General features: G+C 38.7%; 1 protein-coding gene and 1 long non-coding RNA gene across 2 annotated transcripts in view; one reads left to right on the top strand and one right to left on the bottom strand.

Moving 5' to 3' along the window:
• The window catches only part of LOC123640217 (ankyrin repeat domain-containing protein 26-like), a 46,110-nt gene extending 31,202 nt beyond the window's left edge, over nt 1-14,908 (top strand). Inside the window, exons 11-14 of the mRNA XM_045554698.1 lie at nt 8,970-9,045; nt 9,984-10,179; nt 11,100-11,328; nt 14,634-14,908. Of these exons, the coding sequence (XP_045410654.1) occupies nt 8,970-9,045; nt 9,984-10,023 (116 nt within the window). The 3' untranslated portion in view covers nt 10,024-10,179; nt 11,100-11,328; nt 14,634-14,908. The remainder of the gene's footprint in view (nt 1-8,969; nt 9,046-9,983; nt 10,180-11,099; nt 11,329-14,633) is intronic.
• On the bottom strand, nt 5,027-8,224 carry LOC123640218. Its single transcript, XR_006735912.1, has 2 exons — nt 7,873-8,224; nt 5,027-6,113 (listed from the first exon to the last, which is right to left on the bottom strand). It is a non-coding gene; the product is annotated as an uncharacterized LOC123640218 (long non-coding RNA).
• Nucleotides 14,909-15,599: the final 691 nt, after the last annotated feature.

The raw sequence follows: 15,599 nt of genomic DNA, 5'->3' as shown, positions 1-15,599 counted from the left end.
TTTTATTTGGAGGATTTGTTCTGTTCTGTGAAAGGGGTTTTGAAGACCCCAGTTATTATGGTGCTGCCATTTATCATTTTGCTTAGATGAAGTAGTATTTGCTTCATGAATATGAGTGCAGCTCTGTTGACCATGTAAATATTTAGAATTGTTATGTCTTCTTGTTGAATTGTTCTTTTTACCATTATATTATGACCATCTTTGTCTTTCATTACTTTTGTTGATTTGAAGACTAAGTTATTCGATATGAGAGCTGCTACACCAGCTTTCTTTTGGTTTTCCTTTCCATGGAATATTGTTTTCCATGTCTTCAGTTTGAGTCTGAATGAGACTTTGTGAGTTAGATGTATTTCCTGAGGATAGATGTTACTTGGCATATGTATATGTATTCATTCACCTAATTTATGTCTCTTCAGTGGGCAGTTCAAGTCATTCATATTTATTGAAATATTTGATAAGTGGGTCGGATCTGTGCATCCTGTTGATTAGATTTCTGTTGCTTTGTTTTATCTCTGTGCCATTGTGGTATCTGGCCTTTAACCTTTAGCTTTTGGGTAATTTTACACTGATGAGTTCTATTGTGCTGATCCATGACTAATGCAGTTCTGAGTACTTCCTGCATGGCAGGTCTTGTCTTGAACAACTCCCTCAGAGATTGCTTATCTGAGAACAATTTTATTTCTCCGTCATATATGAAACTTAGTTCTCCAGGATACAAAATTCTAGTTGGGCCTTATTTCCTTTGAGAAGAGTGAGAGTAGAGCCCCAGTTGTAAGGTGTCACTTGAGCAGTCTGCAGTTAGTGTGATGTGTTTCCCTGGGTAAGCTACTTACTGCTTTCCCCTTACAGCTCATAAGAGCACCTCTGTCATGTTTAATTTCTCCACTCTGATGACTATGTGTTGTGTTTTCCTCTTCATCATGGCTCCGCCAGGGGTCCTAGGAGGTTCTTGTACCTGGATATCTAGAATTCTAGCAAGGTCAAGGAAATTTTCCTCAATCATTCACTCAATTAAATTATCTAACCATTGTGTATTTTCTTCTGCCCCCTCAGGAATGCCTATGATTCCTATGTTAGGCCTCTTATCATAGTTCCATATTTTTGTATGCTTTGTTTATTTCCCTTATTTCTCTGTTCTCTCTCTGTGACTGACTGATTTAATTGAAAGGTGGTATCATCAAGCTCTGGGATTCTTTCTTCTGCCTGACCTAATCTGTTCTTAAGGCTTCTTACTGTGTTTTGTAATTCCTTGAATGAATTTTTCATCTCCAGAAGTTCTGTTTGATTTTTCTTTAATACTTGAACTGCTTTAGTGAATTTTTCATTCATTTCCTGCACTTTGGCTTTCTTTTTGTGTTGTATTTCCATATTTTATTGAATTGCATTGAGGTTTCTTACAATCCATGTTCAAAATTATTCACCAGTCATTTCAGTGTTATGATTTTGGTTGGTATCCATTGCTAGAGTGCTGGTGAAGCCTTTCCTGGGTGTTCTTTAGCTTTTATTTTCCATACTTCTAGAGTTCTTTTGCTGATTCTTTCTCGTATGGAGCAATTTTTACCTCTTTGGAGGTAAAACCTTTCGATTTTCTTTTGTTTCGATAATGACATATACCGAGTTTAATATCTGAGCCCTGAGGTCATGCTTCTGTGTGAGAACTGACCACACGCTGTATGGTGAGTCAGTAAATGTAGTAAAAGGGCATGTAAACTGACCTCCCTATCCGTAGGTGTTGCTTGCTGGGAAGAACAAGCTTCAGTGTTGTTTTTGGTTCCTGGGACCTCCTCTAGTTACTCAGAAGAACTCTAGTGTCCCAGATGGTGGGTGGGGCTCTGGAACTGGCAGATGTGTCCTTATTTTACACTTCAGCAGGTCCAGGTAGGGGAGTGAGGCTGGGTGTGACTTGGTTTCGTGAACCTGCACTAAAATTCCACAGAAGTTTTAGCAGGGGTCAAATTTCTGCTACCTGCCTTTGGGCAAAGCTGCCAGGGATGGGCTGAAGTAGGGCCTACTCAGCCAGAAAGTCTGTGTGTGGAGGCAGGGCTGTCTGAGACCCTGAATCAGGTAGTCTGGAACAAACTTCACTTCTTTCCACCCTCCCCTATTCTGTGGTTTCTTCCAAGCCTCTGCTGGCAGGCAGGACCTCAAGCCAGCCTTGTTGTACTATGACTGTGATGGGGACTGGGAGTTTCCCTGTCCAGGATCCCAGCCAGAGCTGGGAATGGGGCCCTTCTGGGGGAGGAGGGGTGCCCCCACATGTACACCATAGGTGTGAACCCAAACTGCACTCTCTCCCAATCTGCCCCTGCAGGCATCCACAGCTCATGAGAATTATTCACAAATATCCCCTCTTGCCCCTGGGTTTTGTGATTGGGACCTGAGTGTACTGGATCTGACATGTGGGCCCATCCTCTGGGCCCTGGAGATCAATCCCTGAACATAGCAGGGAGAAGCATACTGTTCCCAAGTCCCTCCTGGGATGCTCAAGCTGGATCAATGTCCCTCCACTTCGGGCTGTGTCCCACTCTGCTGAAGTCACCAGCAACAGTACCAGGAATGGCCAGCAGGCAGTGCACTCACAGTCCAAGCACCTCTTTTTTCTGCTACAGGACCTCCAGAGAAAAGGTATGAGCTCCATTCCCTGTGGGAGCCTCTGTGTGGTGGCTCAATTTTTTCTCTCAGTAGCCATGGGAGGGGGAGGGGAAGGGAAGAAAAAGAGTCTAGGTGGAGGAAAGTCCACTCTCTCGTCTTCTTCAAACCTCTCTCTGGGAGGCAGTCCACCCAGAATGACGGGTGTGTGGAATCACTCTCATCATCCAGGACCCACTGCACTCATGTGGCTCCTGCAGTCTGGGCCAGAGTTGAGAAATGTCTGTGTTGGGATGAGGAAGATGGAACCAGAATGTTTGGGGCACCCTGGTGAAGACAAAGGCAGCAGGTGTGTCAAAAAGCAATGTGGAATCTCCCATCTTGCTTGGGTCTGTGCAGCATGAGATGCACTAAGCGGTGCTGGGAGTCTGGTGCCCTTTTTGAAAGCAGCTCTCCACTCACTGGGAGCAGCGTTGTCTGGGCTTGCGTCAACAGAATGTCTCTCCAGCACCTCAAGAGCCCAGGAAGAGTCTGAGATACAAGGGAGGGGTATGGTACTGGATCCAGGTACCCTTCTGCCTGGACTCCTAGCCTCACTGGGCTTAATTCCCATCGATGCCTTTCTCCTTCCAGTCTTGCTCTTCCTCCTCTTCCCCTGGAGTCTCCTGTGGGTTCAGGAACCCTTCCTTAAGCCCCCTTTCTTATCTACATTTGTCTGTCTGTTTTTTCTCTTTCATCTAAAACTTCTCCTTCTATAGAGATGCTCTGGCTGGTGGTGCCTTCGGTCCACCATCTTACCCCCCATAACCATTTGGTTGTTTCTCATAACTTCTTTTCCTTTCCTGAAATTTTTAAGGTTTTCATTTGTTTCCAGACAATTCCTAATTGCTTATTGGCATGACCTCACTCAGTCTCATTGTAGCTGGGGCAGCGTAGAGGTTCAGTTGCCTGCTGGGCCCTGCTGACAACAGAAGTATGTGAAATGGAAGTGCTGATTAGCCTGGACTCTACTATCTTGTCAGTGTGTTGATTCTGGCTTGCAGTGGTGGCTCAGCTTCCTACTTGTCTCCAGTGACTCCAGGGTAGGGAAGGTGACACTCACCTTGCCTCTCAGTGTGTGGGACTCTTTCTTATTGAGTTGAGGTGGAGGCTCAGCTTCCTACTGAACTCCAGTGCCATCAGGGCTGCAAAGATGACACTAGCTCTGCTTCACACTGTCTTGGTAAATCTTTTGCATGCTGGGTGGGTGTGGGGGCTCAGGTTCCCTCTGGACCCCATTGATACTACATTGCCAAGGGAACTGTAAAATTATTTCCTTTTGTCAGGCAGGGGATGGAGAACAGCTTCCTACTTTGTCTGTTGCTACCACTCCAAAGTGAAAATCATAATGCCTACTTTTGCCAGATGGGAAATAGAAGATGAGCTCCTTTGTTGGTGCCAGTAATACCAGCAGGCAAGAACATCAAAGCATGGCTGCTTCTGTTCAGTGGATATGAAGTAGATAATCTGCTCCCCGATGGACTCCACTGGAACCATCCTGGTATTTCATTGCAGTTGGGTGGGTATTGCCAGCAAGGTTTTCTGCTGTTAGACCATTCTTTTCCAATCCTTTGGTTGGGAGAGCAGGCTTCTTGTTTTGTTTTGTCTGTGCCACTTAGTGGTCCTGATTGGAGGCTTCCGCAGCACTCTCTCCAGAGCATATGGGAAGAAATTGAAGACCCAAGGAACTCATCATTGTGTTATTCCCCAGTAAGTGCACCTTCTTTTCACCTTTCAGATGCTGAGGCTTCTCCAACTTGGCTAGATCCAGATTTGTATTGTCTTAAAGTTAAAATTTGTGTGTGTGTGTGTGTGTGTGTTTGTGTATTTGATTCCTTTTTAAATCCTTGAATCTTCTGGTGATTAGGTTGGAGATAATTAACATGCCAGCTGGGGAAAAAAAACTGTAATTTCCACAATAAAAACAATAGTCCTTCTGTGTGACAACTTCATTTGATTATCCTAAGAAATAATGAACTGGAGGCACAGATATAATGAGTGTTAATAGGGTCTCATTTGTGATTATCAACATTGTAAAACTTTTTCACAGCCTATTAAGGTCCTACTATTCTTCTATAAGTAAATGGGAGTCTGTGGATAGAATTATGCTATATAATATAATGGCTTTGAAACTGAATCATGGTCAAAGGTTAACCCAACAAGTTTGGGGAAAAGATCTCAGGAACTAACTCCATCACTGTGGAGATGAGCACAATTTTCCAGGTACGTTGATGCCTCTGAGAGAACCTGATGCCCCACGGCCCCAGTTCACTGAGTTCCCTGAGTGCCACCGACCAGACATGAATGTCCTGGTTCTAAAGCTCATGAGGCCCTGCACTAGAGATGTATGAAGACTAGTGTACTAGTTTTCTGTTGTTGCATAACAAACTACCACAAATTTAGGGGCTTAAAACAACACTCATTTATTAACAAAGAGCTCCCAGTTTGGGTGGATTCTCTGCTCAGGGTATCAGAAGACTGAAATCAAACTGTTATCCAGGTGGGTTTTTTGTCTGCAGGCTCTATGGAGAAGTCTGCATCCAAGCTCATTCAGGTTGCTAGAATTCAGTTCCTCACAGTTTTAGGGATGGGGTCTATTTCTTTGCTGGGTGTTAGCCAAGGTCCAATCTTGGCATCTTATAACTATCTGCACTCCATCTCATGGGTTTTCTTCTGTCTTCAAGCAAGCAGTGATGTGTCAGGTCCACTTGTGCTTTAAATGTTTTTGACTTTCCCTTCTGTACCAGCCAGAGCAAGGTTTGTGTTTAGAATTCCTCCTCCCACAGCAAACCTTCATGAATCTTTTATCGACAGAGTCTACATTCAGGTCCTTCTGGGAACTCTCAGAGGGACCTTCGTGGTGAGACGTTCTAGTCAGTCACCACATGGTGTTCACATCTTGATCCTTTTCCTCTTCGTGGGTCCAGCAGTGTCCTCCTGCTTGTGCACACTCACAGGTTCCATAATCCTCCTCAGGTCACCACCACTTTCACCTGGTAAGGCTGAAAATTCCACCAGTGCCAAAGCAGGAGATTCTTTGAGGTGCTCCATGACGAGCAGTGGGATGGGGAGAGACGGTCATCTTCTCATCTTTTGTTTACATGCTTTAAAAGTAGTGTTAACATTTCAAAGCTTTTAGTGGTGCAGTGTTTTCTTTTGCTTTTTTACATATGATTCTTTGTCCCTTCCTCCATGGGTCTCAGGCCTCAACCAACAGCCCTGGGCTAGGTGATGAATCTAATGATCAACCGCCAGCATCTCATCCAGACAAGATTTCTGCTAGGGTATCTAAGCTTTGGTCTCACTTTGACTCATGACCAGTAACTTCATGAAGGTATTCAGTGTTGCCCCCAAATTCTAACATGTTCTCTAGTCTGGTGATGCTCCCACGGTATTTTTTTTTAATATTTCACAGCTTTTCTTCCTGCAAACCTCCAAAACCTCCAGTGCTCACTCTTTGGTCGAGGTCCTTCTTCCTACTGAGACTGAGAAAACAAAAACAATCAGAAGGGATCTTCCATATTTTCTCCACACCTGTCCACCTGCATGCTGTGTGTGTCTATGCCCTGGCCTTCTCTCCTGATGCCATAGGCATGCTCACTGCCCATGCCCCTTTCACACCAAACCCTCCCCCTTGCACTAGAATCTATCTACCATCTTCTACACACGGATATACCTCTAGACATTGACCAATGCCCCCTCATGCACTGAGAATTTCTCCTCACTATTATTTTGTAATTTTTGCTTCTCGAAAATAAATAATACCTTTTTTTTTTACCATATATTCTCCTCAAGCCACTCTATTTCTCTTTTCCAATTTATATCAATATTTATAGTTTTCAATTCTTCTCCTCCAATTCTATGTAGAACTCATACAAGCCATCTTCCCCTTCTCCCAACTTTGCCATGGTCAGTCACCATTGGCCTCTTCCTAGATCCAAAGTTTAATTCTTAGCCTTCATCTTAATTTAATATTGGAGTAATCATTGGCCTTGTTCATCCCCACTCTTGTCTAGTTCTAAAGCTCTCTTCATTTGGCTTCTAGAACACCACATTGTCTCATTTACCCTCCTACATCAGGAACCATTCCTTTGCAGACTCCTTTGATAGTTTGTTTTCATTCTTCTTTGTTTTTATTTTCTAAACTTATTTCAGAGGGAAGTTTATATAGTCTGATGACTTTAAATAGCATCACTGTGCTGATGGCTGATGATTGTATATATCCAGCCTGGTCCCACACTCCTGATCTACAGTCTGGGATGTCCAGTTGCCTGTGGGGTCACTTAGCCTTTGTACCTGGGAGTCATTTGGAATCACTATTCTCCCATTCTTTTGCTTTGCAATCTTCTCCCTCTCCAATCTTTCTGTTTTTCAGTTAATGGCAACCACATCATACCAGTAGCTTAGGAAAGTGTTCTTGCTGTCATCCTTGCTGTCTCTCTTTCACTTAAACCCATATGTCATATATCCACCAGTGCCGGGGCCCTAAATTATACTTTTATCTGGTATCTGTGAGGCCTCACTGCCTCTCCACCACTGCTCTCACCCAGATAGCATCATCTTTTGCTGTAGTTTTTATTGTCCTTTTCTATCTCAGATGGCCTCTGCTGCCTTAGTCCTTGCCCATCCACATTTTATTCTCAGAAACCAGAAGAGGGTCTTGCCTTCAAGACAGTGCAAGCCACCCCACAGTTCAAACACCTAAGATGGTTTCAGGTGACACAGCAAAGCCCAGATTCTTCCCCAGGGCTAACAGATCCCTCCTGCCACTCCCAGTGCTCCTCTCTGACCTCATCCCTGTCTTCTTTGCCTTGTTGGTTTTGCTGTTATGCTTTTCCCTGAACATGCCAGCGTCTTGCCTCAGTTCCCCTCTATCTGCTGTTCACTCTGTCATCAGGGTTTTGTAGACATGGCCCAGGCTTGGCTTCCTCTTTGCTGGAGATACAATATGACAATGGTGTCAGAACTTCTCTGACCTCCCTATGAAAACAAAGAACCCTACTGCTCTCCTCCATACTTTGCAGAGTTTATTCTCCTCCATGCTTTATTTAAAAATATATTTTGAAATAATTTTAGATTTAAGGAAGAATTCCAGAGACTTCACAGAATTTCCACATGTCCTTTTCTTAACTTCCCCTAAGGTTTACATGTTATTTAACTATAATACATTTAACAAAACTAAAAAAAATAAATAACATTGCTATGATACTATTAACTGTATTGTGTAATTCATTAGAATTTTACCATTTTTCCATTCCTATTTTTGTCTGTTCCAGGATCCAGTACTAGATACAGTGTTGTGTTTAGTCATTATGATTCTGTAGTCTTCCCAAATCTTGACAGTTTCTCACTTTTTCCTTGTTTTTCATGACCTTGGAACTTTTTATGAATACAGATTATATATTTATAGAATTCCCCTAGTTTATGCTTCTCTGTCTGGTTTGGGGCTATGGATTTGTGGAGAGACTAACACAAAGGCGAAGCGACCTTTTCCTCACATCATACGGGGGCAAGATATCACTGCTGACATTAACCATATCACCTGGTTAAGGTGGAGTCTGCCAGGTTTCTCCAATGTGAACTTACTATCTTTCCCTTTCCACCCTGTGTATGTTATAATGGCATCAGACTAACCACAGCACGTAGTAAATATGTGGTTAAATATATATTGAGCTTTTACAAATCTCGTTTTCAGGTTTCACCCAATAATATCGATCCGACTTTGGATCTTGCCTGCAGCGACTACTGCTGTGGTGTTCTAATAGTGATTTCCTATTTCCCCATGTTTTCTACATAAATTATTGGAAACTCTTCCATAGGAAAGGTGATTCCTCTCTCCCATTTATTTATCCATCATATTATTTTTATGAGTATGACTCATGTATATTTATATTTCACTTTGGATTATAACCCCCCAATATCACACTATTTCTTGTTGTTGCTCAGATAGTGCTAGCTTTGGCAATTGGTAGCTTGTTCAGGTAAGCTCTATGCCTCTTTGACCTGCCCTCTCCTTTTGTTCTTGGACACTTTTTAAATTTGTTTTTGGCACCACAGGATGCTCCAGGATCATCTGGTATTTTCATTGGCCTGGTCCTAGAATCAATCATTTCTCCAAAGACCTGATTCCTTATAGTTGAAAATGTTATTTAGAAACCAAGAAATAAAAAAAAACTAATAAAATGAAGGATAAAAAAATAGAAACCAAGATTTATTTTCATTGCTTCTTGGCAGTCAGAACTAGAAAATTTGTGTGTGTATGAACCCATAGTTATACTTATATCTCTATATAATCTGTATATTCATCTCTTTATATACTGATATCTCCAACCTTCATCCAGCACCACAGGATTTTTGCGCTTTCAATGTGGTGAAGTTGAACACTATAAGTGAGAGATTGAAGAAAGCACAAGAAAGGTATTGTAGAAAAATTCAAACAAGTCAATCTATTTTTACAGGTTAGTTAAGTGTGAAATGCACTTACTTTATTTCACTGCACATTATATTTTTGATGTGTACATTGTGTGTGTTTCCTCTGTTTCCATTACAGCAATTGGATTTGTAGATTTCTAGAAGGAAGGTTGCCTCTGTTGCTCCCTTTAGCTTTTTTAGTTTCTGTCATCATTGTAACTAAATGGATCTTTGAGAAGGCTGATACTCCTTAGAGAATCATTTGATTATTTGGGCCAGTTAGCATAAAAGAAGACTATTAGGAAAAGAAAAAAATTGTAATTTAGAAATTGTACCATATTCTTGAATTGTATTTCTGTTAAATTGTTCAAATTTTAAAATTTTAAATTACTCCTATTTTTCTTTGGATTATCAGATCACATAAGTAGTAATTGAGGAATGATTCAATTCTTTATAAGCCAGATGAAATTATCAATTTAGTTGACAATTGATGTTAAATGTTTTAAACCTCAGCTTCTTTTGTCACATATTTAAAATTGCTCTCTGAGGTTGGGTGTAGTGGCTCATGCCTCCCAGGGTGGTTGAGGTGGGAGGATCACTTGAGGCCAGGAGTTTGATACCAGCCTGGGCATCATAATGAGACCCGATCTCTACAAAAAGTAATAAAATGTGCCAGGCATGGTGGTGCACACCTGCAGTCCCAGCTACTCAGGAGGTAGAGGCAGGAGGATTGGCGGAGCTCAGGAATTTGAGGCTGCAGTGAACTATGATTGGGCCACTGCACTCCAACCTGGGTGACAGAAGGAGACATTGTCTTGAAAATTTAAGATAAAATAAAATAAAGTAAAATAAAATGGCTGTCTGATTTAAAAGTGAAGGAAACAAATATGCAAGAATTGTTCAGGTTGTCACTGCTAAAAATGTATGCTTTTAATTTGATTCAGGCACAAGCAGCATCTGAAGAATACAGAGAACTTCACTTAGAAGTCAGATGGAACTCAGAATGAAAGATCTTGAATCTGAAGTCTCCAACAGGAAAACTTCTTGAGAAGTCTTTCATTATATTGAATTGGGAAAATACAAGCACCTCTATCAATTAGACTTGGAAGCTAGAAAATACTTGTCAAACAAAATTAAAAAGTAAGTCAAAGTATGGAATAGAAAATAAATTTAGTTCATTAATTTGCCTTGAAAACATGCTTTTTAGTGAGACAGGTTTATGACATTAGTGGGACATGAAAGCTAAGTACATACTATAATTTTAATGGTAGTCCAGAACAGTTTATATCTCTCCATCTTTTTTGTTTTATTATGACTTTCTTTCCCCTTAATATTCTCATGTCATTAACCTGACCTAATAGGCTTTCAGCTAAGTATTTTTGAAGTCTTATAATTTAGACAATGATGCTGTCATAAAATTGCTTGTTACCAGTCCCTAAATAGTTTATCTACTTTTTGAAAGATTACAAAGTAAACCAAAAGAGTCAATTACTGCAGCTACTCTTGGTGGTTTCTGGCACTCAGTATATTAACTTCTTTATACTGCCTTACTAAATACAATAATTTCTACCTTTTCTTAGTGATAAGCATTTTACTGTATGTATCTAAGGAGTACAATGTTGTGTTTTGATCTACTTACACATAGTGAATGGCCATTATAGTCAAGCTAATAACATATTTCCAATAGGTTAGTAATGTTTCACTTACTAACCCTTTAAATACAAGTATTTCTAATGACACCCTCAAGAATGTTATAAATAGATCCATTCCAGAAGGCAGCAAGTGTTACCTGTTAAGCCTCACATTATTGTTAGACATTTCTCTCTGCTCCTTACTTCATTTGAATTACTATTTTCAGACATTCCCCTAGGAATGCTTATACTTCTTTAGAACAATTGCAAAACTATAACTGCACAGAGTCGGCATGCTGTGACACATTTTCCGAGTTAAAACACTATTTAGTGGGAAATTCCATTTTCTCTCAAGGTCACTTTTTAAAAATATAATCACTGAGGAATCATTTAGGAAAAAAATGAACTACTAAACTTTGTCTTTTGCAGTCTTCACAGAACTACTGAGAGACTAGCAGCATTCAGTAGCAATCTTTTTGTGGAGACAGGAGACCAGAACTTTCTTTACCACTCATGGACAGTCCTATAGTCACCTCCTGGTGGCAATCTTAATAATGGTTTAGGTCTTCACAGAGAATTTACTTCAAAAGAATACTCAACGTTCTCTTTTTCCTGCCCATGGACTTCACATACCGGCATGAAGAACAACTTGAGTGAGGTTAGTTATATTATCTTCTTTCCTTTGGGTTTCCGAATTCTGATATAATACTTGTTTTTATTTGGTGAAATACTGAGTTTTTTAAAGGACCTATGCATGCTAAGTAAAGGTTATAATTTTCTGTGTTAATAAAGAGAGGAAAGAGAAATTTTTCCATTTTCTTAAAGTCCCTGCAGCTCTCATTTTTAAGAGATACCCATGTAGTAATATTAATGCTATTCAATATATGTAATGAAAATGACGCTTTTTAAATTTCTTTAAAAGCTGCATTTAAGTTAAATTTTAGAGATTGAATCTTATTGGCTAATAACAGAAAGTATATTGAGAGGTGCTTTGGCTTCCTTCTAATTGATTTTAGTTTGACTGTGGTTGTGATTCATAACACTTTTAAGGTTTTCCTCTACCATATCAAATTTTCCACCCTTAATCATAAGGGAATGATTGGCATGCAAACACTTAACCACATCTGGATGTTTATTATTTATAACAATCCAAGATAAATAAGCTTTATGAATTAAATAAACCTGTAGAACTACAAAGATTAACTTCTCTTTTTAAATTAAAAGATTTGTCTTTTTCTTACACATAAGTAGTAATACATCTTTAATTCCCATGGTAATTATACAATTTTTATCTCAATTCTGTAAAATGTGCCTGTTGATGGGCAATTGCACAGCACTTTTTAAATAGTTAAATCAAGCAAACATTTGAATTTTTAAAATGGCATTCACTTTTGTCTCTCTGTGTTGGTATCATTTGAATGATTGTGACTATGATTGCAAAGACCATCAAGAGTCTTTAAACAGCAATGATGACCAAACAGAATCAATTATATTCTTCCTACCCAGAACTCCATGGAATGCCAAACATGGTGCCCATGTCCCCTGAAGATGTAAGAAGAGCATCCCAATCCAAAATTTGATTTCACCAAAGAATCTATTTCTGGAAAATCTCAAAATGTATTCAACAATGAAAAGCTACGGTAATTGTAGAGCTGTTTAGGAAAAAAAAATAGTTCAAGTATACTTGACCCAGTTTAAGATATTTGTTCAATGTTTCACCATTTTTGACTAGGGGGAGAATTTTAAAGGCTCAGCACGGTAGTGCATACGGCAGTGCATACGGCAGTGCCAGCTACTTGGGAGGCTTAGGCAGGAGGATAGAGGGACAATATCTTTTATATAAAAGATTTAAATAAGAAACTTCTAGATGAGAACATTTACAATATAGTTTGAAATGTTTTCACACATTTCATAAACAAGTAGATAATTGCATCTATAAGTAGTCAGATGTTTCAGAAACTTGGTACTAATTTCTGAAAATAAATCAAAGTAACAATTAAAGAACCATATATTTTTTGCCTTATTCTAATTTTAGAAGATCATGAATCTAAGAAACTAGGTTTGAAAACTGGCTGTAATGCATATTTTTCCTTTTTTCAAGCAAATTTTATGAACTCTTTGTGTTCATATGAAAAAACGTTAGTCATAATACAGACAGCAAAATATTTTTATTTAATCTCTGCCACAATATTCACATGACATTATGATAGTGCCACTTTCCTCATGTGTATATTTAAGATTTTGAGCTAAAAAGTTAGCAGCATAAAGCATATTTTAAAATTTTAATTTTCTAGAAGTGGACTATAGCAACTTAATTTTAAGGAAAAATCCATCAAAGTGAGAAGAACTCATCATACTTTTATATAAAAGGCAGGATTTTTCTAAGAATTACAAAGTAACACATTCATGTGAAAATCTTACTTGAATTCTGCACCCTTTGTACTAATAAGAGAAAATGCTACCCTTTTGAAATGATGTATATTCAATAGACCAATATTAATTGTGCTTTTTATTAGATGAATGTAAGTAGCATCACACATATATATTCTCTATTGTCTGCATGTAAATAAATAGGAATTTTATTTTATTTCTGTGATTATTTTTCTATTTAAGCACTTCTCAAGTGAAGTTTAGTCTTTGCAATCGTCTCATGAAAATATATCTGATTTACCTAAATATTATAAATAGTATTTGACTTATTTGAGATGCGGCAGGAATATTATGAAGAAATAACTATAGAACTGGAAGAAGGTATCCTGTCAAATTTTATGAATGAAATTGAGATTAACAAAATGATTTCTGAGATCAACTGTAAAAAACAAGTGGCTTTCCTCTCTATTGTTTGGTTAATAGATACTGCATTAAATATTTCCTCATCCACACATGTAATTAAAGACGTGAAAACACTAGCATTCATACTGAAGAGTATACTTGTGCCTCGTGATTGCATCATCATGTTTCATAGCTTTTTACAAATCTCATGAAGTGTATGTAACTTTTTTTTTTTCTGGCTCTACACTTTATTTACTCCTGCCATCCTCATGAATCTGTCAGTGTGTCACCCAGCACACTGGAACTATTCTTAGAAAACCAAGGCATCATCAACTTTCTACCTTTAGGTTAGCAACTTCAGGCCAAAAGACCCCAGATTCACTAGCAACATTTAGCCAAGCACTTGCAGTTCACATGCAGTCACCTGACAGGTGACATTGTAAATGAGTCATTCACTATATCATTGGTGTACTTTTGCCCTCAGAAAAAGTTCCATATTTCTTAGCATGGGAGAAAGCACCCATATTAATGTGGTTCTTGTTAGTTTATTCAGCCTTATCTCTTACCACGTACCTACTCTGCCCCTTTGCCGTAGCATCTCACTAAACTCCACTACTTAGAATTCTACAGCATTCCTCCTCACATCCAGCACTTTGCATTTGCTGCTGCCCTCTATCTGGCACACATTTTCCTTGTCTCTCAGCTATCAACTTCCATATCACTGCATCAAAAAGTTTATAGTGTTGGAGAGAAGACTTAGACATATGGCCCTTCTGTGTGTTCCAATTGTGCCTTCTTTTAAACTTGTTATAGTCTCTATGACTCTGCATGGAAATTGCCTATTTGTCTGTTTTGTTTTTCATAGTATACTATATGATTATCGAGGTCAATGATGTGGCTCTATCATCCTTACCTTGTATACCAGTGCTTGTCATAGTACCTTAGCACATGGTTGTTGAGTAAGTGAATGAAGACTCAGAAAAGCAGAAGCTCTGATACCTAACCACAATGACAATTAATTCAATGTGCAACTACAGGCAAATTATATTTAATAATAATTTTATATTACATTTGTACATACATATTTTTTATTATTAACATGCTGATAAACTTCTTGACTCTTTTTTACTCACTTTCACTTAGTTCCAATGAAATCTGTTAGGTAAAGAATACTCTGTCTTTCCTTTCCAGATGCTGCTGGATATTCTCCTGTGGAAGAGCTTCTTCTCTAGATTCACTGATGAGTCAAATCTAAATGAAGACATTCTTTAGAAAGCATCATGGAAATATGTGCCAATTTTTTTTTAAAAAAAATATACAATGTGAAAGACTTTTAAGTAGGTCTTGCAAATGAAAGCCAGTTTTACATCCTCAGACTGCCAAAATGTTAGCTGTTTATAATTTTAATTTTAAGCACTGATTTATATGACTCTTTCTTCTTGGAGAAATAAAATTTGCCTAAGGCTTTTCATTTTTCTGATCATTCATTCCTTCATTTGTTTATTTCTGATTAACTTTTGGAAACAGTCTTAAAGTTAGAGAAAAGTTTCAAGTTCCAAATGCTTACACAGAACATACCTAGGCTCAATCAGAAAAAAATAGAATTGCTGACCAGACCAATATCAAGCACAGAAATTGAAGCAGCAATTAAAAGTCTTCCAACAAGAAAAAAATGTTCCAGACCAGATGGATTCACATCTGAATTTTACCAAACTTACAAAGAAGAACTCACACCTATACTGCAGAAATTATTCAACAACATTGAGAAGGATGATATCCTCCCCACCTCATTCTGTGAAGCCAATATCACCTTGATGCCAAAGCCAGGAAAAGATGTAGCAAAAGAAAGAAAACTACAGATGAAAATCACTGGTGAATATAGATGCAAAAATCCTCCACAAAATTTTAGCAAACCAAATCCAAGAGCATTTATAAAAGTAATTCACCATGACCAGGGGGTGGGGTCCACTTTATCCCAGGGATGCAGGGATGGTTCAACATATGCAAATCTATAAATGTAATTTACCACATAAATAAAGAAAGAATAAAGACCATATGATTCTCTCAATAGATGCAGAAAAATCATTTGATAAAATACAGTGCACTTTTATGTTAAAAACTCTTAACAAAATAGGCATAGATGGAACATTCCTTAAA

Source organism: Lemur catta, chromosome 6 (genome assembly GCF_020740605.2).
Source record: "Lemur catta isolate mLemCat1 chromosome 6, mLemCat1.pri, whole genome shotgun sequence".
NCBI classification, from domain to species: Eukaryota; Metazoa; Chordata; class Mammalia; order Primates; family Lemuridae; genus Lemur; species Lemur catta.
This window is presented reverse-complemented; position numbering and strand designations above follow the sequence as displayed.